General features: G+C 30.2%; 3 protein-coding genes across 3 annotated transcripts; 2 read left to right on the top strand and 1 right to left on the bottom strand.

Moving 5' to 3' along the window:
• Positions 1 to 2,599: 2,599 nt before the first annotated feature.
• On the top strand, positions 2,600 to 5,296 carry LOC108324743 (PKS-NRPS hybrid synthetase cheA-like). Its single transcript, XM_052879642.1, has 5 exons — positions 2,600 to 3,111; positions 3,229 to 3,738; positions 3,819 to 4,791; positions 4,865 to 5,056; positions 5,132 to 5,296. The coding sequence occupies exons 1-5, from the start codon at positions 2,600 to 2,602 to the stop codon at positions 5,294 to 5,296; spliced, it is 2,352 nt and encodes a 783-aa protein (XP_052735602.1).
• Positions 5,297 to 5,627: 331 nt separating this feature from the next.
• Positions 5,628 to 7,636, bottom strand: LOC128197570 (protein MAINTENANCE OF MERISTEMS-like). The gene is made up of 4 exons (XM_052879641.1): positions 7,304 to 7,636; positions 6,572 to 7,234; positions 5,903 to 6,484; positions 5,628 to 5,823 (listed from the first exon to the last, which is right to left on the bottom strand). The coding sequence occupies exons 1-4, from the start codon at positions 7,634 to 7,636 to the stop codon at positions 5,638 to 5,640; spliced, it is 1,764 nt and encodes a 587-aa protein (XP_052735601.1). The 3' UTR covers positions 5,628 to 5,637.
• Positions 7,637 to 17,903: 10,267 nt separating this feature from the next.
• LOC108341723 (high affinity sulfate transporter 1) lies at positions 17,904 to 21,336 on the top strand. The gene is made up of 13 exons (XM_017579368.2): positions 17,904 to 18,251; positions 18,358 to 18,406; positions 18,489 to 18,693; positions 18,798 to 18,972; positions 19,048 to 19,113; positions 19,198 to 19,311; positions 19,385 to 19,501; positions 19,587 to 19,713; positions 19,807 to 20,093; positions 20,177 to 20,367; positions 20,458 to 20,543; positions 20,632 to 20,708; positions 20,906 to 21,336. Exons 1-13 carry the CDS (start codon positions 17,916 to 17,918, stop codon positions 21,047 to 21,049), a joined length of 1,974 nt encoding a protein of 657 aa, XP_017434857.2. The 5' UTR covers positions 17,904 to 17,915; the 3' UTR covers positions 21,050 to 21,336.
• The last annotated feature ends 3,950 nt before the right edge of the window (positions 21,337 to 25,286 follow it).

Raw genomic sequence — 25,286 nt, 5'->3', positions numbered from 1 at the left:
CCCTTTTCTGGAACCTTTTTAATCATTTCACATTTACTTTGATCAACCGCTAAAGAACTCTCTCAACCATGAAAAAACAAAGGATGCAAATTAACACAGGAGATAAGGCAGCTGCATTTGGTTTTGGACATCTCACTCATATCATTTCTCGTACTAAAACATCACCAAACATCACCAAACAAATTTATCATACTGCACCAGAATTGAACAAACCAATTTCTTTAAATTTTGACAACTTGTGGCCAAAGAAAATAATCAAAAAGTAGCATGACAAAAAATTCTCCACTACATAAAGTCCCTTGTTGTGTTATTTTATACTAAAACTAGTATGGAACAGATTTAAACACACAAATGAATGTTCAAGCAACTTTGTTTGATGATTTTAATTGTGTTTAAACTCTAAAATGAGTTATAAACAGCCTGCAACTCAATATCACTACTCCACTTCCATTTGAACTCAAAAAGTGATGCTTTAAAACCAAAATACTTTAACAGATATAATAGTTTCCTAATGAACTTCCTAACAAAAAACAGTACTGATTTGTACATTGGTTTTCCATAACACATTATGGCAAATTTTCAATCAACTAAAATCACATGCAAAGCATCCTCACATTGCCACAACAAACTTTTCCATAACACATTGCCACACCTACTCTTCCCTTTTCAGAAACTCATCTGCTTCAAATTATTTAGTATTTCTTAATTAATATTGGTTCAAGAATATTACTTTTTAATGATTATTAGAGAGATTACTACAACTATAAAAAGTCAAAGACCCCATAAAAATTGGATTACAGGTCTCTGTTCATTATAAGTACAACAACTAAAGTTACTCTAAGTTGACAGTTATCAGTTCCATATGTTCTCTAAACTGCATAAAAGACTGCATGTGCTACATCTTGGGAATATTACATCAATTAACTAATTGATTCTGATTACAATTTTCTCTGAAAATTTTACATTTCACACATGCTTATAACAAAATAAAAATAAAAGTATTCAACATCAATATTAAGGAGAAAATTTGTTTCCTGTATCAAGGATACAAAATATACCTATTACTGTTATCATTTTAACCATAATTTATGTAGTTGTTCAACTTTCAAACTGCAATACTTTGAATACAATGTAAAAAGTAATTAAAAGAACTTATCCATTCATCTAGAATAAACTAAAAACATTCTCTAATTTATTTAACAGTTCAATTTTCTTCCAACTAAAGATTGAATCTCACTCTACAAAAGTAGGTTTTATTTTGTCTATAAGTATACAACATTAGCTCGTCATTTGGCACTCAAAATCTGTATACCAATTTCCAAACTTTTTTTCCCCTTCTGCCAGTTTGTTCCTTTCTGACAACACAAACAGAAACATTAAAATGTTTCCTCAAACATCAACTATTTCACTTTTCATTACCCTCTCTTCATTAATCTTATGTAATGGTTATTACATACAGTATCCACTTTACAAAACAAACTACAAACACTAATCTATGCATCATGGCAGATTCATTAACGGAAAACATGAACATTTTGGTCTTATAACAAGGACTAATAGACTTCACCCTGATGGAACAATTAATGTTGATCATTTCATTTTCGAATAGAACGAGACACTTACCAAGTTTGCGAAGGATCCTCTACCAGTCAATGGTTGTGCCTCTACGCGTGAGGGAAGGAGATGGACGCTCTGGTAATACCCTCCAACAAACCCTTGGTCTCAAACAAACCCTCCAACCAGGCGCCCCTGTGCGAATGAAGAGACGATGGTCAGCCCCTGCAACCTCAGACCGAACTGCCACTGAAGACGGCGTCTGCAAATGGCTGTGCCAAGGATGGAGACGGTGTTCGTCAATGAAAGTGAGCGAATGAGCTTCGAAGCAACCAATTTGGGGGAAAACTGACAACGCTTCACTACGTCGAAGAAGAAAGCAAATTTTTTTGGCTCGAAAAATGAAACATGGGTGAGGGAAACCCAATTTGGGGTTTACTAATAACGCATCTTACCGAAGGCCAAATATCCTTCGGTAACTTAATTCACCAAGTCAATACCGACGGCCAAGACCCTCGGTATTTAAAATGAGCACTTAATTACCGAGCGCCTCCAAGACCTTCGGTAATACACTAAATGACCGTCGGTAAAACACTTTTACCGAAGGCCTTGAGGCCGTCTGTAAATACCCTTCGGTAAAACACCAATTTCTTGTAGTGATGGTTAGTTTTTAAACGTAATAATTTTGTTAAAATATGAATTTGTTATAGATGATTTTGGTATCTTTAATTCTTTAATAATTTGATAATTATATAAAAAAATTATTTATTACTCTATTTATATCAAATATATAATTTAATTATATTAATATTTTTATATTTGTTTGATTAATTATTAATTATGTTAATAAAGGTCATTATATTTTTGTAGGTGATTATTATTTAAAATGGATGAATATCTTCATATGGATTATCAGATTGGTTGTAGTTTGAAATCTGATTTGTCTTCATCAATTAGCAAAGTTGTAGAGAGAGATTTAACAAATAGATTTACAACAAATGAAATATTTCATTCACGGGACCACTTAATTCAATGGGTAAGAGGGATGGCTTTTGATTTAGGATTTGTTGTGGTAATAGTAAGATCTGACATAGCTACTGGTGTACGGGGAAGAAAAACGTATGTCAAGCTTGGATGTGAAAGAGGGGGAAAATATAGGAAATACAAAGCTGATGCAGTGGCTAGTGTATACGGCACTCGTAAATGTGAATGTCCGTTTAGATTAAAGGGTAAACCATGTTCAGATGGGGCCGGATGGGTGTTGAAGGTGATGTGTGGACATCACAACCATGAGTTGGCTGAAACTTTAGTGGGTCACCCTTATGCTGGCAGGTTAAATACGAGTGAGAAGTCATTACTGGTTGATATGACAAAGAGTAAAGTTACACCTGCAAATATTTTATTAACACTCAAACAAAATAATGATCGAAATGTGACAACGATTAAACAAATCTATAACGCAAGGCATGCGTATAAACGATCATTAAGAGGGTCCAGAACTGAACTACAACAACTTATGATGTTGTTGGATCGGGATAAGTACATTCACTGGAGTAGGTGTGTTGATGATTCAAAGGTTGTTACTGACTTGTTTTGGACACATCCTGATGCGGTGAAATTGTTAAACTCATTTAATGTTGTATTTATGATGGATTCCACATATAAAACAAATAGATATAGACTTCCGTTGCTTGAGATTGTGGGTATGACGTCTACAGGGTTAACCTTCTCAGCAGCATTTGCTTTCTTGTCTACTGAAAGGCAGAGTAATTTCACATGGGCTTTGGAAAAGCTGAAAGGTTTATTTTTAACATCTGAGGGTGGTCCTAAAGTTATTGTGACTGACCGAGACTTGGCTTTGATGAATGCCATATCAAGTGTATTCCCTGAGTCATATCAGATGTTATGTCGGTTCCACATCCTTAAAAATGTTAAAGCTAAATGCAAAATGTTAGTTCATTCTACTGAGGTTTGGGAAGTGTTGATGGATGCATGGGAAAATGTGATGGATTGTGCTGATGAAAGCTTGTTTGCTGAGTATGTGAATGGTTTTGAATACGCAAGCAGATCATGGCCTTTGTTCTTTGAATATGTTAATCAGAATTGGATTATTCCGTACAGCACATACTTTGTAAAGTTCTGGACGAACAAAGTAATGCATTTAGGGAACACAACCACAAATAGGTATGTTGTAATGTTATTTTATTTATTTGTTTTGTAGATAAATATTTATTTGTACTTGTTGAAGTTTTTTTTTGTTTCAGGGCTGAATCTGCTCATTGGAGCCTGAAGAAAGTTCTGAGCAATAGTATGGGTGATTTGTGTTATTGTTGGGATAGTATTCATAACGTCATTATCTTACAACACAACAAGATTAAGGCGTCATTTGAAAGTAGTTTGTTGCTCAGGAGTGACTATTTTAAAGGCTACATATATAGAGAACTTATTGGGCGTGTGTCTCGATATGCATTGGATCTCATTACTAAGGAATTGAAAATAGTGCAGCAGATAGGATTGGACTCCTCAAAGTGTGGATGCGTATTGAGACGTACATTTGGTGTCCCATGTGCATGTGAATTAGCACGATATGATCCTAGGATGATCCCTATAGGTGAATTTCATATCATGTGGCGAAGATTGCATTTCTCAAATGTTGAATTAAATGAAACTAAGCCTCAGTTATCCATTAAAGATGAGTTGAAACAAGTAGAAGAACGATTCAATGAGGTTGACATTGGCGGTAAAGTCACCATCAAGCAGAAGTTACTTGAAATTGTTTGTCCTACATTGACATCAATGGTCCCTCCATTACATAAAGTCAAGACAAAGGGTGCACAAAAAAGTAAAGTTAAACGAAGTGAAAGGTCTACTACGCGGGATCCATCATATTTTGAGTATGTGGACGCCTTTCATTCAACCATAGAATCTTCATCTGTGAGAAGTAAATTACAATCAAAGCCAAAAGCAATGAAGAAAAGGAGAGTTCCAATGATAGACCAGTTTCATTCTACTACTCACCCCTTCATTGTGGACGTTGTTGATGTTGTGGCTGATGGTCACTGTGGGTATAGATGCATTGCTGCGTTGTTGGGACTCGGAGAAGATTCATGGCCTGTTGTGAGGAATGAGTTGTACAAAGAACTGAGTGGATGGCGTGATGAATATGCAAGCCTAGTAGGAGGCTATGATAGACTAGAAGAACTGAGGTCCTCTTTGTTGGTGCAGTCACTGTCTGCGGTAAGTGTTTCCCGTTTTATGTAGTTTCTTTATTGCACAAAGGGTTTTTTCTAACAACTTTTATTCATAACAGGCTAACACGAGCAAGTGGATGACATTACCAGACATTGGTTATGCAATTGCTAACCGATATAACGTTATCTTAGTGTGTTTGTCATACTCTCAAAATTATACTATCTTTCCACTACGTTCCACACCACCTTCTGATATCACTCAACATCGCTTAATTTGTATAGGACATGTTCATGGATGTCATTTTGTGCAGGTAAGTGCATTTTGTTATGAATTTATTTTAAAATTACTTATCAGTCAATTATATTTTGTTATTTGTATAATGTAGGTTAAGCTACAAGAAGGTTGTCCGTTGCCTACGGTAAATATCATGTCCTCAACCCACTGTTATCCTGAGGCACGAGCGTGGTCATCTATTTATACTAGTAGGATGCACGCATTTGAACAGTTGATGGACATAACAACATCTTATGTTGACTTAGGTGATTCATGATATTTATATTATGTATGAAGATATGTAGAAATACACTATTATATTTTGTTATTTAAGTACTTATTGTCAGTATTCATGATAATTATATTTTTATTATTCGTGATATTTATGTAGTATTTATTTATATATGATCATATTTATATTACTTGTTGTTAATTAAGTTCTTTTTTTTTTCCACTTAAACATATAAATATTTGATCATCTATATAACCAATATAAAAGAACATGTAACTCAAAATGAAAACATTGAAATTATAAGAAATTATAAATGTCTATTACAAATACAAAGATAATTTAAAGTCCTCTAATACATAATCAGATAAAGGAAATATAAAGTCCTATCAATTAGACGTCGACCGTCTACCACGCACATGCCTCTGCTCTCTCCTAGGCGTGGAATATTCGTCGATGCCTTCATTAGCAATCTGAAGCAGGTCCACTGACACCTGATGTGCAACAGTACCCTCGGTGACATGACGACACGATATCAAGGACTGTAACATTCTCGCCATTCGCCTAAATCTAGGCTGCATTATAATTATATCAAACAATTAAATAAACAAGGTGATCAAAATTTAATAATATAAGCAATGAAAAATAATATACCAGGGCGCCAGATGGTGAAGGTGGAGACGATCTACGATGGGGTCGTGCCTCCCGTGGAACATCGGGGCGTTGTCTAGGTGCAAGAGCCGGTCGCGCGTCATCTGCAGTAACAATAATATAAGGATGCGAAACCCTTCTGAACCACTGAATGTACCCATCAACACAGTCAGAAGGGGATGCTGCATGTCTGACATTACTCACAACGTGAGCTCTGAAGTGCAACCACATATGATCAATGGCCACTACATCTGCATCTGGAACCGTAGTCGGTGATCGTGGAATGTCTTGCTGAAACCCAAATTGCCTCAGCACACGCTCAGGCAAATGACGCCAAAGGGTGTCACCAATCCGAATCCATCCAGAATACATACAGATGCCGAAGAATGGCCGAATGCCTCGATGCCCCTCATATGGATGCCATACAACTCCACTGTATGTCAGCGCATCCAACTGTGACCGAATCTCTGCGAGAGTGGAACTCTGTCTAGGGCTCTGCCACCTCATGGCACGTGGTGTGGTATCATCGTAAGAAGTCACCAACCGCCTCCTCCCCAAGCCAGGGAAATGTTCGTATATCCAACTCTTAAAAAATAATCATTCAATTAAATTACATCCATGTTCGAACATGGAAATAAATACATGAAATAAATGTCAAAGTTATAACTGTACCTGAAATAGAGTCAAATATCCAGCCATCTGCTTCGTGGACGCGAGACTCGCATCCCCGAGCTGCTCGTACAAATAGGCGAGTGCAGCAACACCCCAGGCATATCTGCCACACGCGTGTACGTCTCTAAATAACAATAAGTAAGACACGCGTATAGAACTGGCACTCTTATTTGCAAAAATCGTACATCCTACTAGATGCAACAAATATGCTCTAGCAGCATAGTCCCAATGCTGCGACTCACACCTCTGAACATATATCTCTCTAAGCCAGCTGAGTCTGACTTTCGGACCACGTGCGTCCTCCATCTCAGCACCTGCTGTGCCACCATCAACGCCGAGCAGTTGCACAAGGGCTGTACGAGCCTCCTCAAACTCCAACTCCTCCAAATCACACATTTGTCCCATCACGGGCAGGTGAAGTAATGTCGAGACGTCATCAAGAGTAATCGACATCTCCCCTATAGGGAGATGGAAACTACTGGTCTCAAAATGCCACCTCTCTATGAATCCGAGGAGTAACCCCTTATCAACGTAATCATAACAAATCCCTGTAAGAGGCATCAAACTGGAATTCAACACAATGTCTTGAATTCCCTCGTGGCATGGTCCTAACTTATTTACTTTTTTTCCGTGGGAGATCAACTTCAGTGTGTCCCCTCGATCCTACACATCAATATTTAATAAATTTTCTATTAAAAAAAATAATAAAATAAATTTTATTTTTGCACTCACCCGGCCTTGGGAAATAGCATAAGCTACATGCTGAACATAGTGCGTCAGCAATGAATGATCGTGTGGACCTCCAGGAAATCCAGCGACATCCTCTTGTATGTCATGAACATCTGCATGCTCCTCTCCATGAGTCTCATACGCCTCATATGTTTGTTCCTCAACGGCTCGCTCCTCAGCTATGGGGTCATGCTGGATAGGAGCTGCCCGACTTCTACGAGCAGAAACGGTAGGTCTTCTCCGAGCTTCGCCCTGCGACGAACTCTCTCCTTGAGAACTCTCTCCTCGAGAACTCTCACCTCGAGAATTAAAAGATGCACCACGTGTTCTTGCCATTTCTAACAATAATTTGTTTATTTAATTTCAAAAATTAAAATAAATTATTGTTTCAAATATCATTAATAAACTATAAAAAATGCAATTCAAAAAAAATTAAACTAATAATAATTAATTTATTAACTTACAACAAAAATTAAATAAAAGAAACAATTAGCTAATTAATTAAAATAATATATTTAAATACATTTCCATTTAATTATTATTAAATTAATTATTATTACAAATACAAATTTACTATAAATAAAATAAATACAAATACAAATTTACTAATATTAAATAAATTAAATTGATAATATTTATTTTAAGAAATAAAAATAATTTAAATATATAAAAATTTTCATATCTAATTCTTAATCAATTTATTTACAAACTATAAATAAAAAAATTTATAAAATATTCAAATAATAATCTAAGTCAAAAAAAAAATTTAAAAACATTTAACAATAAATATATCAAATATATAAATATATATTTCAGATATAATAATTTAAAAACAATTAAAAAAGTAAAAAAAATTCAGCAGAGCCGAAACGGATGTGGGATATCCGATTGGCCTTCAACGGATATCCCACATCCGTCGACGGAAGTCGGACATCCGTCGAAGGCAAACGGATGTCCCACATCCGTTTCAGCCTTTCCTGCACAGTAACATCGTCGACAAGCACGGGGTGAAAGACCAACCTGGACGCAGATCTGCTCGTTTCCTCCTCCGCACACGCTGTTTCCTCCGCACCAGTGTTGCTCCACACCAAAAGATCTTCTACAAAAACCATAAACAAAGAATAAATGGAGAAACAGGAGAAAGAAATGGAGAAAAATGGAGACGGAAGTGAGAAAAGCTTACGGAAGTGAGGGAGAGTTACGAAAGTGGGAAGTGAGAACTGAGAGATGAATAGGTTTAGGAAAGAGTAAATTTAAATTAATTAAAATATTAAAATAAAAAAGGTAAAAAAATTTAACTTTAGGACATAATTGGAATTATATAAAATTGGGTTAGGACATAGTTGGAATTATATAAAATTGGGGAGGTGGAGGAAGAAGCACGTGGGGGTGGAGGGAGCAACACCCTAATTTATGAAGACATTTTTTCTTTGGACGCTGCAGTTTTTATCTTTTCACTCACCAGCTTCTTTCTCTGGACTTGTTGTTGACATAAGTAACTAATCTTTTACTTTGTATCTCGATAAATTAACAAAAAAATGTTTTTATTTATATTTAATCTAATGAAAGTTTATTTTTGTCAAACGGACTAGCTGGTGTGGCATCAGAAATAACGGACAGACCATAAGATTCCCTATTTTGTTTCTTTCCCTTTGTAGTGTAGAATCTAACAATTTAAATTACCTCTGCATATTATTTTTGTTATGAAATTACGAATGAATTTAAAAGGAAAATAAACAAATGAATGTGTACGCATGAGATAAAGAGACCATGCAGAAGAAATCAACAACATATATCCAAAAGTCTACATCAAAAATTCATTTTTTTTTTCAAATTAAGAAAATGATCGTTTTGATAGTTTTCTATTGGTAGAGTTTTCGTTGCTATTAAAGGAGGTTTTGAAGTTCAAAATTGTCTACAAACTTCAATTCATTCTGTGTGTTTTGCGTTAGAGATTAAAGGACGCTGCGAATTTGAAGCTTCTCCACCTCCAAATTCAGCAAATTCTTATTGTTGAAGCCATTGGAGAAGCTCATATAACGTCATGGTAAGTTTGAATTTTACTCCTGCTTCTCAGTTTTTTCTTTATTACTTGCTTTTAGTTGATCGGTAAATCAAATGCAGAAAGTGAATTAATCCATTTTTGTCAAAAATCTAAATATGAATCGAAATTTACAAAGTAAATGAAAATGAAAAAGTTGAATGGTATATAAAATAAATAAATAAAAACACATAGATATTAAATCTTGTGCATTTAAATAGGTGAAATTGGATGAATAAAACAGCTGAACTAAATTTGGTATTGTTTGTCTCTTTTCTCTCTTTTAATTTGTGAAAGATTAAAATGAAGATTTGAAGTATGTGCTTACGCAAATTTGACGGAACGTGGATCATTAAAAAAAGCTTAGCGATTGATAAATAAAATAGTAGAGTGAATTAGTCATTGACTAAGTCAAAATAAAGAGGTGCATGCGCAACAAAGCTATGGACACGTGGCAGTTAACCAGTGGTTCAAAAGATGCAAAATTCAGGTCTCATTCTGTATATTCAAATTCAATGAATTTAGACGTGCTTTCCATAACCAAACTAGTAAAAATGAATGTAGACATATCCATATTTTTCAAACGAATACTCTATAATTTAATTTTTTTATTGTTCGTATTTTCGTTAATTTAAAACTCATATCATACAATTTAGAGTATTCAAAAGTAATATAAAACTTATTTTTATTCAAAATAAAGTTTAAAATAGATTTTCTTATGTATGTCAATATTCTATGAATCATACGAATGTGTAAAATCATGTAAAGTAGTTAAATTATGTTAAAATTAATGTTCTGGTTGGTAAAGAGAACATCGAATGAAAAAAGAAAAAGAAAATTAAGTGAGAATGACAACTGTTTGATGAAGATAAACAAGTAAAAAATGAGTAAAAAAAAGATTATTTGATTAAAAAAATAGATAAGAATAAATAATATCTCACTTTCGTCTATTAAAAAAATAAAGAAAAATGCATTCCATCCTGAATAAAAATTTCTTGTCATAATTAATGTTAACCGGATAAATTTAATTGTATATTTAAAAATTAGAAGAAGAAAAAAATAATTGAATAGTTTTATTTTATGTGAAAAGTCGGCAACATGTGTGACATAATGATAATAAATTAGCAGTGTAAGAGATCATGTCGCGCGCTAAAAAATAACATACCAACTTAAATTTATAACAATATAATAATAACACTGAATTATATTCAGATAGGTTAATTAAGTATGTTATATTAATTTAGGGCTATGAAATTTTTTCTGTAACGGTTTTTAAATAAAGCGTCTTAACATTTGAACTTTAATAACAAACATATGCAAGATTTAAAAGGTATTATGGGCGTGAATAAAACAACAATTAAACTATTTTATAAAAATTCAAATTAATACAAAGTTTTAATAAGACTAAATAATAAACAAATACACTGTACAAAATTTGTTACTCCTGTGTCACGCGCACTGCAAGAAAACTTATAAAGAATATAATAACCACTTTATATGATAACTATAATTACATATTAAAAATATATATATTTTTTTTATTAATAACGAAAAATAAAAAATTTATGATGATGACGTATAAAATAATCTTTAAAGTGAAATCACTTTAATGTTGATGATGGTTCTTTTTCGTTTTTTCTGGTTGAAGTTGCATTGAATCAGGATTATTGTAAAAATGAAGTGGTAGTGGGTTGTTGAGAGTTGAGAAGTGATGGAGAATATACAAACCATAATTTTTCATATATTACATTTTTTTTTACTGAACTTTATGTTTTCCTTCCGATAAAATAGAAAGAAAAAAAAAAAGCATGGTTCAAATTATAACATAAATATAATACGAAATAAATATGAAAATTTAACTACTTCCATATATTTATTTATTTTTTTTATAATAAACATAATCTGTCTTTTTTTTATAAAGTTTGATTTATTATGAAATGTGATCTGTCAATACTTTATATTGTTTTATTTTATAATAATTTTTTATATAATAACGAATAATTAATAGAATTGTTTACAGTGATGTTTAATATCACTTTACGGATAAAACTAAACAAGTTAAATAGTTTTTAAAACCTTGTTTCTAACGTGTTTAATATAATTTTATTTTAAAAATATTTTTTTAGAAAAAAATAAAAAGATGACTTATTAATTTATATAAATCTTATATATATATATATACACACACACACACACACACAAAAAAAAAGATCCTTGAATTAGAATATATTTGAATAAAATATGACATCTTACAACAATGTAGCATAATAAGACCTATAAAATTAAATTAAGACCTAAATCTGAAAATAGACTTAGTCTATAAACACTCATTCAATATGTATCTCTTAAATGATATGTTTTTAAATACTCTTAATATGTAAGAAGAACAGATGTTAATAATATATTCTTTTATATATAATGTTTTGTTATTAGTTGAGTTATTTAAAAGAACAAAATGTTGTGGATTTTCATAATCTATTTAATGAATAATACTCGTGGTTTTTAAAAAATTAATAAATTTTATTCAATAAATAAATTATAGGTTAAAAAATATAATAGAAAGTTCCACTATCACGATCACCTTTTTAAATTCTTGATGTTATGAGTGGTCATGTGAACAAAGACAGAAAATTATCGTAGCACTCGAAAAAAGAAAAGAAAAAAAGGGTTAAATTTAATTGCTTCATTTAAATATTGATGTGTACGTTGGGTTTCAGTTTATATAACTAGGTTTTTCTAAATTATTATTATTTTATTTCACATTTTTTATTTGATTTATTTAACAATTTTAACTCTAAAAAACTATTCCACTTATGTATGTCCCAATAATATTTATTTATGTCTCTATAAACAATATAAACAAAAAATAAGTTGTTATATTTTCTTATTTGTTGTTTGTTTTATATGGATGTTCACAATAGTCATAATCACTCTCCCCAATACTTTATTATGTTCTTATTTTAACAACTACACTTAGATTTATCATTCACTAATTAAATTTACTTAAATATATTACTGTAATATATTGTATAACTCTTTACATGAAAAATAGTCTCACATTAATAATCTAATATATTTAAATTTAAGTATTATGAATTTATTGTATTTCTATAAAGATCGTATCCCACGTACTTACCAAAGACAAAAGTTATAATTTATCTTTTAAAACTTTAAAAAAAATTTTTTTTTTAAAGATATTGGTTTATGCATTTTGTATTTATTAGGATTGTGTAAGTGTTTTAACTTTGTTTAGGTTGGATTTACTTTGACAACATTTTAACACCATCATTGTGTGATCGATCCATGTTGGTGTTTATGATTAGTATTATTGATTATGGAGTAATTTTGGACCAATCATAAAATGACACGTAGATGTTAAAATGTTATAAAAAATATTGTTAAAGTATCATTATCCTTTGTCCTGTGAAGACAAAATTAGGTTGAGAATAAAGTTAAATGACTATGCAACTATAAATGGTAAACAACAAAAGTGTGATAGATATCATAACGAATGAGCTATTAGGTCAATAATTAATCTCTGTTATCTAATCTAGGGTTGCCCTATGTGATATTTAGGGTAATATGTAAATTAGTTACACAACTAAATTTAAACAAATAGAAAAAGAAACTGTAAAAAGATATTAGATTGCTACTTGCCAGCATTTTCTTGTTTTTATTTAAAATTTGCCTAAATTTTTTCTTATATAATTCCAAATATGATAAGTTGCCTATAAAATTTGTATGCAAAATATATTTTCAATTTTCTCGATCCCATAAGAAAATCCAACTTTGTAACGGAAAAACCCAATGAAATTATAACTTTTAATAGATTGTGGTGAATTTTCTTTATAAAAGTAACTTCATTTTCTTAACTTTGTAATACATTATGAACGTTTTTGTTTTTCTTTAAATATTTTACAGTATTTATTATATCATTTATTTTATTTTTCCATCCTTAATTGAATTTATTGAAGTTATAAATTTAAAGAGCAGTTTTATTAAAATTATTTAACAATAAAAAATTTACAAAGTTAACTAAAATTTACGAGGGACAAATTAAATTACATTTATCTCATAGGTTATAAAATTATTATAGCTTTTTTTTTTTAATAAAGTACGTTTCCCTTAATAGTTTTAATAAATTAGTCCATAGAATTTCAGTAGAAATGGGTTAGGGATATTTCCATATAGAAATCAAAACTTTTGAAGATAAAAGTGGGTAAATTTTTTTGAAACATTTATAAGATCTTTAAAACAATAAATGTAACAATTATTCAGAGTTATAATTCTGAAAAAATTCAAATTGAGTTAGAAGTCTCGTATTAAGATATCAACAATAAACCAGTGAAAGTGATGTGATATATTTTTTTTTATGGATATGTTAACGATATTGTTATTAAATCTTTTCCTGGTGACACTATTAATAATGTCATGACAATTAAAAGAAGTGAAAATGTTTAATAGATAACTTGAAGAATTATTTATTCTGTTGTCATCAAGTAAGGTTTAATTAATAAAATCAATATTTTTTCCTTGCAAGCATGTGATTCAGGTTTAAGATACGTAAAGTAGGCAAATTAATTTATATTGAAATGTTTGATTAGTTAATTAAGTAAATCAAATCATAAAGAAAGTAAAAAGAAAATCCTTTGTAGAAAAAGACCTAGTTATATAAATTGAAACTCAACATGCACAATAGTCAAATTGGAGCAATCGAGAAAAATTAAATTTAAAGTAATCATAAAATATACACTTTTACATTCATTCAATATTTAACATATGAGTAAAATAAGTATAACGAAGTAATTCTTTTGTATATTTTTTGAAAAAAAAGGAAAGTAAAAAGTAATAAATGAATGTAAAAGTTTTATGTATATCAAAATATCTTGGTTAAATTTAATCTTATTTTTTTTTATTTCTTTCTTCTACTTCTGTAATATTTTTTTGCTTTTGTGAGTGAATCTCAACAATTAAGAGGATGGTCGTGGTGCAGTAAAACTTTCTATTATATTTTTTAACATATGATTTATTATTGAATAAAATTTACTAAAATTTTAAAAGCCACGAGTATGATTCATTAAATAGATTATGAAAATCTACACAAATTTGTAATTTTGAATAATCCGTCCAACAACAAAACAATATATTTAAAAGAATATATTATTAACACTTTTTCTATAATTTTAGTCTCTAACTAAACCTTCATATATAGATTAACATGTGGAATCATGTGCATCATTCAATGTGTTAAATTATCATTGCAACAGATAGGTTACAAAGCTATCATCATGGACTATCTCAATTAACAAGTATACTAAAAGATTTGATCTTATTAATTATAGGATTAACTTCACATAACATTCTGATTAAGAGATCAAATGATAATTTATCCAGAGTAATCGTTTCCCACTCCTGTTTTTATTTCTCTCATTTTCATTCATCAAATATCTCATCGTTTTGCATTTTATTAGTTCATTAAGTGCAAATTATAAACAATAGAAGAAAGTCATTATCCATAAATAATCAACATGGAGTAATGTACAGAACAAGTGATCTGGTCTTAGTTTTATTATTTCAAGATAGCAGATTAACAAAAAAAATAAAAAAATTCAAGCGAATATTATGAGATTAGCATGCGAAGTAATGAATAATAAAATAAATCTGCATGTTGGAGATGAAAATCAATGAGCTACTTCCCCAGTTAAGTTTTTTGGAAAAAGAAATACTTCTCAGACCAGTGCTTAGGAAACATCAAACATACGATAGCGTGAATAATAATCCAGTCGAAACAATTTTTTAAAAGAGTTTCAGCTTTATAATTTAAGTTTTTATTTCTTGAAAAAATGAAAGACAACCTCATGAGATTCTGGTAGCCATTTCTAATGATTATTTGGGATCATGTGTGTCCGGGTTAAATATTTATATATTTACTTCTGTATCATGCTTTTTTTAAATTTATTTGAAAATAAAGTATGAAGATATTTAAGAAAATAGACACTTCTAACAATTTTTTTTAACATATTTACAAGTACGTTTTGGTTTACGATGTCGAGTTTAGCTCTTTTGTAATAAATCTTGAAGCTTAAGTTAAAGTTTAATTTTCAATATTTTTTTTTGTCGTTTGGTTTGATAAGAGTATTACTTGTGGAAAATATTCCTATGTTAAAATTAGTATTTGTTTAAATACTCTAACATAAATATATAGTAAAAACAATTAATTATCTTAATATCAAACATCAAATTTATATTTATAAATTTTAAGATAATTTTTTTATTAGTATTCATTTAGTTACAATCTTAATTGTAATGATTTCACTTAAAGTTAATGTGATTATTCTTAACTTTAATTTTGTTTATAGTCTGACTAACCGATACATCGACCGTTTTATATGAAACTAAAAAACTTGTTAACTGTTTCGTTTGTAACATTATACATTACATATTGTAATAAGTTCTTTCGTATAAATAGTAGAACTTGTACTATTTTTTGTCATTTTCAATACTGTTTAACTAACGGTAGAACAATGTATTTAGAAAGCTATATTGAATAACATACTATTGAACTAATTAATATTTGCTAAAAAGAATTTGAAACAATATTTTTATAGAAGGTCCAATCTATTCAAGATTAAAAGAAAAAAAAGTCTGGCGGCATAAAAGAATCCAGTGTTTTTTTTTTTCTGTTTTTATAATTATTTTGGAAAATGATAACAAAACACACGAAAATCACAATTTAAAAAGGGCTTATCTTTAAAAAAGTACAATGAACATACCATTAATTCTTTATGGCATTTTTTACAACAAAGATTGAGAGAAAATAGATTTTTAAAAAAAGTACAACATGTGTAATAAGTAAATGATTTAATTTAAAGAGAAAATAAAAAACTATTTATTACATAAATTAATGCAAATAAATTATCCTTACATATGATGTATTTACAATTATCTGTCACTTTCTAAAGTATAAGACGTATATAATCTCCCAACTAAACCTACAATGTATTTATAGTCAACGCTATGCAAATACGCTTGCTGTAATCTCCTTATTATAAATTAGCAGTCAACGCCTACGCTCCATTCATTTTTTCATGAACTTGGACACAATACTGTCCCCATTCATTCAAACCAAACCCTATGTCTCTGCCTATTATAAAATTTACATTTTGTTTTTTATTTTTATTTTTATATACTCTCCTAATCGTACCTTTATAACAATTTATAGTTTTTCTATTTTTCCTCCTATCATCAACATTTTCTAATTTATTGGTTTCTCTTTTTGAAAATTATGTTTCCTTAATAAATACAGTGGATTTTATAGGGCATTTAATTTCAAGAGTGTAATGAGTAATTTTTTCTTTAAGATATCTGATTGGCAATGTGATATTCAATTACATTTTTTTTTGCTAGAACTAAAGCCGCCAAATAAGGAATAAACAGAGTGTCATGATATGTTCAAAGATTATTGCGAAATAACTCTTGATACTCAAATATGTTTCAGTTTATTGATGATTTATGTATTTATTTAGTATCGCTAAATTTAATGAAAAAATATACGTTAGTTGTTAATGATTATAAGTATAATAAAAGAACTTTTTTTTTTTGGGAAATGATTTTTTGAAAATATTACTATATGGTAAATGCAATGACATTATCTCATCGCATGTTGTTTATCTTTATACAGCAAAAAGGACAGGTGTTTGGTGTAACAAGTAATATATGATAAGTGAATAATTTCACTTAGAAAACTGACAAAAGTAAAGATTAATAATATTATACTTCTCTGAGAAAAAAAAATGATCAAATAATACATACTTGTTAATTAAAAACCATGATTTATTTCTAATGAAAAACAATTTGATTTAATTTTCTGTAAGGTTTATATGTACATCATGATGGAAAAGCCAAGTGAAACTCTTCTTTCTTCTTTGCTTCCGTAATTTTTCACACATTGCTCAGAGACTTGTCTATACCTAAAAGCAAGTCCCTGCGACATTCAATGAATATTGATGAACAACCAGTGTTTAACATTCGAGAACAGAAAAAACACACTCCCACCCAATGTGTAAATTAATTGATAATCATGGTCAATGGCAATAATTAACCTTATCTAGGTGTCATTCATAAACAAAAAAGAAGTTCAAGTGAGAATTCGTTTTGAAGTGTTCTGTTTCATAACCCTTTTTTTTTATGTTCTCATTCAACCTTTTAGCCCTCCCACTCAAACCATGTATACGAAATCTTAGGTACAAGTTGCTGTGGTTGACTTGCATTAATAAAGAGAAGTACAATTTGTTTAATCGAAGTTGAACCTCACACATTACATCAACTATAGTTGACATTGCCCATCACTTCTCATTTATGATCCTATATAAGCATTTGTCTCATCTCAGAAATAGCAAGAATTTGAGGTATCAGAGTTTGTAGCATCATTTGGTATGTGTTTTACTGTTCAATTATTTGCATTTAAGAAAGTTCTCATGACAAAACGTGGCCATGCAGAAAATGGAATGGTGTAGTATACACCACACAGATTGCATGACGAAAGTGTTGTGTGGTTTGCAGGTGAGAGGTTAAATGAGTCAGCGTGTGGGTGACGAGGTGACAAAGGCCATGGGAGAAATAAGAAGTGGAGCATCTTCACGCAGACATGGAGATACTTTGCCACACATTCATAAGGTGGGATCTCCTCCTAAGCAGACACTTTTCAAAGAGATCAAAGATTCTCTGGCTGAGACTTTCTTCCATGACAAACCCTTAAGCAAATTTAAAGACCAGAGCTTCTTTAGAATCTTTGTATTAGCCCTGCAGTCTCTCTTCCCCATTTTAGAATGGGGAAGAGATTACAATCTTAAAAAATTCAGAGGTGATTTGATTTCTGGTCTCACTATTGCAAGTCTCTGCATCCCTCAGGTAAGTTTCACTCTCAGTTATTTCTTACAAACTCCAAAACTGTCACGTCATAAAAGGGTTTGAAATGCGCTTTTTAACGATAACTTTTTGTGTAAATGCATGACAGGACATTGCATACGCAAAGCTTGCTCATTTGGATCCACAGTATGCACTGTGTAAGAAGAATCTTGATTTATTTTAAGATAAATTTTGGCATCTTACAGTTTCATGACTTGGCTTTTCCTTCACTATGTGCAGACACAAGTTTTGTTGCTCCTCTTGTGTATGCTTTCATGGGAAGCTCAAGAGACATTGCAATTGGACCAGTAGCGGTTGTGTCCCTCCTTCTTGGGACAACGCTGTCGGATGAGATCAGCAACATCAAAAGTCATGATTACCTGCGTCTTGCATTTACTGCCACCTTCTTTGCAGGAGTTACTCAAATGGCACTAGGTGTTCTCAGGTATATATAGGAAATGATTCTCTTTTCTCTTTCATTCGTTTTTCTTTCTTGCTTTGCCTAAATTCTTCTCGTCCTGTGTTACAATCTGAACGTAAATTTTGCAGGCTTGGTTTCTTGATTGACTTTTTGTCTCATGCTGCTATTGTGGGATTCATGGCTGGAGCTGCCATTACAATTGCACTGCAACAGCTTAAGGGTTTTCTTGGCATAAAAAACTTCACTACGAAAACTGATATTGTTTCTGTCATGCGCTCAGTGTTTCAAGCAGCACACCACGGGGTAAACTTTCGTTTTGCTTACAAATTCACTTTAAAATGGCGCTCGTCCTTAATTTGCTTGAATCTTTGCTTGCAGTGGAATTGGGAGACAATACTCATTGCAGTAGCATTCTTGACTTTCCTTCTTGTAACCAAGTACATCGTAAGGATGCAACAACAATTTTCCTTCTTTGGTGCCCCTTTTCTTGGAACTTTCATCGTCATAACTTAAATTTAACGTTGACAGGCTAAAAGGAATAAGAAACTCTTTTGGGTGGCTGCAATTTCTCCTATGATATCTGTCATAGTGTCTACCTTTTTTGTCTACATTACCAGGGCAGACAAGAAAGGAGTGGCAATTGTAAGTAGCATAACATCGATCGAGTGGTCGAAACAAAATTAAGCACTGCGAAACTAAAAGTATGTTATTTCAGGTGAGACATGTTAAGAAGGGTGTGAATCCATCATCTGCCAACGAGATATTTTTCAGCGGAAAATACCTAGGCGCCGGTATTCGGATTGGTGTGATATCCGGAATGGTAGCTCTCACGGTAAGCAACTTTAACTTTCCTAGTTTAGACAAGCAAAATTCCCTTTCTTTTTCATTCTCTTACGGCTAAATTCCTCAAATTTTAGGAAGGCGTAGCAATTGGGAGAACATTTGCTACCATGAAAGACTATGCACTGGATGGTAACAAAGAAATGATGGCAATGGGAGCAATGAACATGGTTGGTTCTCTAACATCTTGCTATGTGGCAACAGGTAGAACTTTAAATCGTGTTAAAGCATCTTTACACAAATTTCCTCCACCTAAAACTGTCATACTAATAGAAGTTGTTTGCAATCTTTATGTAGGCTCATTTTCTCGCTCAGCGGTGAACTACATGGCCGGTTGTAAAACTGCAGTATCGAACATTGTTATGTCGGTGGTTGTGTTGTTGACTCTGCTACTCATTACGCCGCTCTTTAAGTACACTCCAAATGCGGTGCTTGCTTCTATTATAATAGCTGCGGTGCTTGGCCTTGTGAACATTGAAGCTATTATTCTTTTATGGAAGATTGACAAGTTCGATTTTGTTGCTTGCATTGGAGCCTTGTTTGGTGTGATCTTCAAAAGTGTGGAGATTGGCCTTCTAATAGCGGTAATAAGAAAATGAAGAGAAGATTGAGAAGGAGTTTCTGTCATTTTTTCATATTCGATTTAGCCTTATTCTTCCTTATGCAGGTGGCCATATCTTTTGCCAAAATTCTCATACAAGTGACAAGGCCAAGGGTTGCAGTACTAGGGAAGCTTCCAGGAACTACAGTTTATAGGAACATCCAGCAATACCCCAAAGCAGCCCAGATTACTGGCATGCTCATTGTCAGGGTTGACTCTGCAATCTACTTCTCAAACTCCAACTACATCAAGGAGAGGTAAATGCATGTTTTTTTTCCTAACAGATACGTGTGTTTGTAGCATTGTAATTTGGGCTGAGGAATCATTCCATCACAATAAATATGCAGAATTTTGAGATGGCTGAGTGAAGAAGAAGCCCAAAGGACAGCAAGTGGATTCCCCAGAATACAATATCTCACTGTGGAGATGTCACGTAAGGGTTCCCCAGAAATCCTTTCATCTTGTTTTCCATGATTAATTTTTCATGAATGATTTATTCACCCAACCATGTTCTTCTTCAGCTGTTACTGATATTGACACAAGTGGCATCCATGCCTTGGAAGAGTTATACAAGAGTCTCCAGAAAAGAGAAGTCCAGGTAAATAATCATTGAATTTAGCCTTTCTAATTTCTGTAGAGATTCTTTTGAAAAAGTCTCTAGGTACAGATTCTCTTAAAATTTGCCATAAATTGTGAGGAAGTCCAAGGTCATCTCCTATACCATATTTGTTTGACAATGAGTGAACTAATTAATTAAATGAGTTTGTTAAGTTCATTTTTTGTTTTGTTTTGCAGCTTATCTTGGCAAACCCAGGACCAATTGTAATAGAGAAGCTCCATGCATCAAAGTTAACAGACTTAATCGGAGAAGATAAAATATTTCTAACAGTGGCTGATGCTGTTTCAACTTTTGGTCCAAAGGGTGAAGTAGAAGTATGATGGAATAGAATACAATGCTTCAATTCAGCCGTTGAAGGAAATGATTAGAAAGTGTTACGTAGATTTGTGTCATCAAATGTTGTGTTTGGTTTTGTTCAATCTAGCTATAATCCCAGATGATGTATATACAAAACAAAAGGGATAGAAAAGTGTGTCATGGTTTGGTTGTGGTGTATATCTATACCTTGTGTTCATATCTTTACTTTGTGCAAGTAATTATTTTCTTTGTGAGATGCATCACATGTGCTCAATGGTTGCAGAAGAAATAAAATTGATTTTTTGATAAATTTTTGAATGGATAGAATGTTAGAGTTTTTTATATCGGTCGACCTAAGCGTATATATTATACCTCATGATTTAAAATATGACATACTTCAATCATCATCAACAATTATTGGAATATAAAACTTGTTAAAATATCTTACTGCATCAGAATCTACATAATTAACCTTAAAAAAATCAGAATCTTCATGAGTTGAGGTGACATTTTATAGTGTTGTGTGATTGGCTTTTGGGATGTGGAAATGGTAATATGGTTCTTCCTCCAGAGATCTCATTCACGAAAATATGACTTTATCGCGATATCAATGTGTTTTGAGATTTCTAAGATTTTGAAAATACAAGACCTACAAGAAGCATCATCTTATAGGGAGGACTAGTCCTCTTATTTCATTCATACGCTCTCTAGGTAAAATTAAATGTGATTAAAATATTTAAATATTTATAATATTTCAATTTTAATTTTTTTAATTTAAATAATAAATAAATGTATAGTTATCTTGATATAAAAGATATTTTTAAAAGCTAAAAAAGTATCTTAAAATTATTTTTAATAAAAAAAAATATTAAGAAAATATTTTAAACTCGTCAGTTACAAAGCCAGCTTTTTTTTATGGGTTGTACCAAATATATTTTTTAATTAAGAGGGAAATATTAATTCTTTTCAGGGCAAAAAGTATATATAAATTCATTTTAATTTATATTAACATAAATTTTAACTCTTTGAATAAAATTCATTAGAATGTTCATTTTCTTAACTTTCATATTAATTAAGTATTAATTCTCATGTATTGATCAATATCTCTGAAGTACTTCATTCCTATAGTACAAATTTAGAAATAATGTTTAATATAATTTTATTTGAAAATTTTAAAGATATATATATATATATATATATATATATATATATTAAATTCTTTATTGAAAAAATGAGTTTATAGACAAATGCACATGTTATTTTGTATTTTGTCAAATAATAAACAATTAGCAGTTGCTGACTACAAGTATAATTGCGTATAACATACTCGAAGTTTACTATTTTCTCATTCATACGATATACAAGAGAGAGGAATTTATTCATTTCTTTATCCATTCAAACAATATATATTTTCTAATTTATTCTTTCATTTTTTTTTCCCTACATTTCCCCTCTCATTCAAATAAATATTAAGAGAGAGAAGTCCAGCTAATAAAAAAATCTCTAATTACATATTCTTTAATGTCTTAAAATATGAATTTATTATTATTATTATTAATTTTGCAATTTTGCAATTTTGCAGATGTTGTTTCAACTTACAGTGAATAACGATTCCCACAGGGAAGTGTTGAAGTTGATTCATTATTAGAATTTAATTTAGAAAGCTAAAAGAACAGTGTCATGCAGATTTGTCTTCAGAGTTATGTTTGATATGACTTGTTAATATTAATTATTTAATTTTTCATATAATAATTAAGTATTATTGAATCACTAATCGCTTATCAAGACATATGAAACCTCACTTCACATATATATTAGAAGAATAAAACGAAACTAGACTATTAGACTATATGTTTCATTATTTTATTTAGAAACAAGTATTAATTGTTAATATTTTATTTATTTGAAAATTTAGAATTTAGAATTTCTTTTATTTTTTTCAAATCTTTTTAAGCAAATTTATATTTTTTTAAAGAGTAGTGAAAAATTTAAATCTAAAATCTCTCTTTCAACTTTTACTATTAAATCAATTTTATAATTATTCCATTATTTCGTTTACATCTCTCTTAATTTTGGAGGCATTTCAGCTTAATAAACAATTTTACCATTACAATGATTGTAAATTATTTATTATATTTCATGGCCACATAGTTAATCAAAACTATTCATTTTCTCAATTCAAATTCACTCAGTTGACCATAATAATAAAAATCAATTGCAAACTCACAATACAGTCATTATAATATTTTATAATGGAAGGGTGATGAGACTCTAATAGTCTCTTTCACTCTTTCTTTTGTTTTTTTAATAAGTCCATATCAACTGTTACCTCGAGATTTTGTGTTTGTTTTTGAAGTCAATCATCATTATATATAAATTGGAATAGGATATTAAAAAAACATTTTTAGAAAATAGTTTTTATTCTTTTAACTAAAAATTATTAACTTCTTTTTCTTTCAATTTTTAGTTTAGTATTATTTTTAAGTTATATTTCATATTTTCAATTTCACATAAACAATATCAATAGGTTAAAACAAGCTTCTATTATAATAGAAACTATTTATCATGAATTTATAATACATTTATATGTTTAAAGGTAGTTTTTATAACATATTTTAATTACAATATATATAACTTATAAATTAAAAATGGTGTATTTATTATAAATTTTAAATGTGTAAGATTCCATGAAGGAATGACATGAGCTAACGTGCAGTGCAGTGTTAATTTTAGAGCCTCGGAAAGCCTATTCTAGAACTGGGCCTCATTTTTTTCCCACATATTAGAGGGTTTTTCTAAAGCTTTTGGTCTTCAAAACTCCATGAAGTGGATTTGGATTGGGATAAGAATAGAATTGGGTTAACTCTTTTGAATCCCATGATAATATGCACATCATGTAACATGACAATTTATTATGTTTGTATTTGCATATACACATGACTTAAATTAAAATTGGTTTAGTTTATTATGATTTCCATTTAAATTAAAACATAAATATGAGATTTCAAACATTATACTCAACACAATTAAAACTGACAGCTTTAAAAACAACTTAACAGTTAAATTCAGTATACATACCTTTTATTTAATATAAATAATTTAATATTATTGAACATGTAAAAGAGTACACTCTCCTTCAAATCTAGGAAGGAATGTGTGTAAAGAACAAGATTTGCGTTGCTTCAAATCAAAATAGTAAGAGCATCTAGGTTTATGATTTTTTTAATATAATTTAATATTTAAAATTTATGATTTTTTAATATAATTTAATATTTAAAATTTATGGATGAGTTGATGAGTCAATCCTATTTTGATTTAGTGAAATTTATTATAAATTTGAGTTAAGTCAAATTAAAAAATTGAATTTCTTTAGTTGATTATAAGTCAAAATGGTTTCAGCTCACTCAATTTAAGTTATACGAGTTTGAGTCAAGTTACAGTGAACTAACCCCGAGTTATGATGAATTGACCCGTAACTTATTATACAATACTAATTTTTTTATCTTTTTCATACTTTAGAATGACCCAAAACAATATTTAGTATTTAATTATCAGTCGTCATCACCTGTTCTCGCATATTGATTGTTTATTTTCTTTCTATTAGATTTAGTCACAACTTACTTGATCTTCCATTATAATAATTTAATCAAGAAATAATAATTCAACTTTGTAAAAGTTAATAATTATATATTTATGATTACCTTAACAAATAACATAAATATAAATGAAAAAATTAAAAGTAAAAGTTTTAGAAGTTATTTATGAAAGAAAACTAAAATTGAGACTAGAGTATTCATTGCGTATTAAATTTAATTACCACTTATAAATAATTTTATAAATTTATTTTAATGCGTAAAAACACGTCTTTACAAAATCTAGTATCATAAAATAAAAATAAAATTGTTTAAAATATGTACAATAATGAATACGGATATATTTAATAATAATATCATTGGTGAAAGATTAATAATTTTATTTCGTTTTTTCATATTAAAGTAAATTTAGTAATTTATTTAAAACTTATGATTTTGATCATAATTTATTTAAATGTAACTTTAAAGAGATCAATTTTATTGAACAAAAACGAACTTGTAGGAAAAAAATATCCACAAATAAGAACAAAGTACCATCCATAGTATATATGTTGCACATAAGGTTCTGACACAAAACAAACAAAATTTTCATCCACAAAATCCATACCAAACAAAAAAATAAACCTTATATGAACGAAATATAAAAACCAAAAAATTAACGTTTTTA

The sequence above is a fragment of the Vigna angularis genome, chromosome 6, assembly GCF_016808095.1.
Source record: "Vigna angularis cultivar LongXiaoDou No.4 chromosome 6, ASM1680809v1, whole genome shotgun sequence".
Lineage (NCBI taxonomy): Eukaryota > Viridiplantae > Streptophyta > Magnoliopsida > Fabales > Fabaceae > Vigna > Vigna angularis.
This window is presented reverse-complemented; position numbering and strand designations above follow the sequence as displayed.

What these genes read in the sequence shown, in the direction of transcription:
- LOC108324743 (XM_052879642.1), top strand. Translation starts at nt 2,600, where the DNA reads ATGGCTTTTGATTTAGGATTTGTTGTGGTAATAGTAAGATCTGACATA. An exon ending in GGGAACACAACCACAAATAG is followed by an intron (nt 3,739 to 3,818) that starts GTATGTTGTAAT and finishes TTTTTGTTTCAG; the next exon opens with GGCTGAATCTGCTCATTGGA. An exon ending in TGGTGCAGTCACTGTCTGCG is followed by an intron (nt 4,792 to 4,864) that starts GTAAGTGTTTCC and finishes TATTCATAACAG; the next exon opens with GCTAACACGAGCAAGTGGAT.
- LOC128197570 (XM_052879641.1), bottom strand. Translation starts at nt 7,636, where the DNA reads ATGGCAAGAACACGTGGTGCATCTTTTAATTCTCGAGGTGAGAGTTCT. An exon ending in ATGCTATTTCCCAAGGCCGG is followed by an intron (nt 7,235 to 7,303) that starts GTGAGTGCAAAA and finishes ATTGATGTGTAG; the next exon opens with GATCGAGGGGACACACTGAA. An exon ending in CTTCACCATCTGGCGCCCTG is followed by an intron (nt 5,824 to 5,902) that starts GTATATTATTTT and finishes ATTATAATGCAG; the next exon opens with CCTAGATTTAGGCGAATGGC.
- LOC108341723 (XM_017579368.2), top strand. Translation starts at nt 17,916, where the DNA reads ATGAGTCAGCGTGTGGGTGACGAGGTGACAAAGGCCATGGGAGAAATA. An exon ending in CAAGTCTCTGCATCCCTCAG is followed by an intron (nt 18,252 to 18,357) that starts GTAAGTTTCACT and finishes AATGCATGACAG; the next exon opens with GACATTGCATACGCAAAGCT. An exon ending in ATCTTGCTATGTGGCAACAG is followed by an intron (nt 19,714 to 19,806) that starts GTAGAACTTTAA and finishes ATCTTTATGTAG; the next exon opens with GCTCATTTTCTCGCTCAGCG.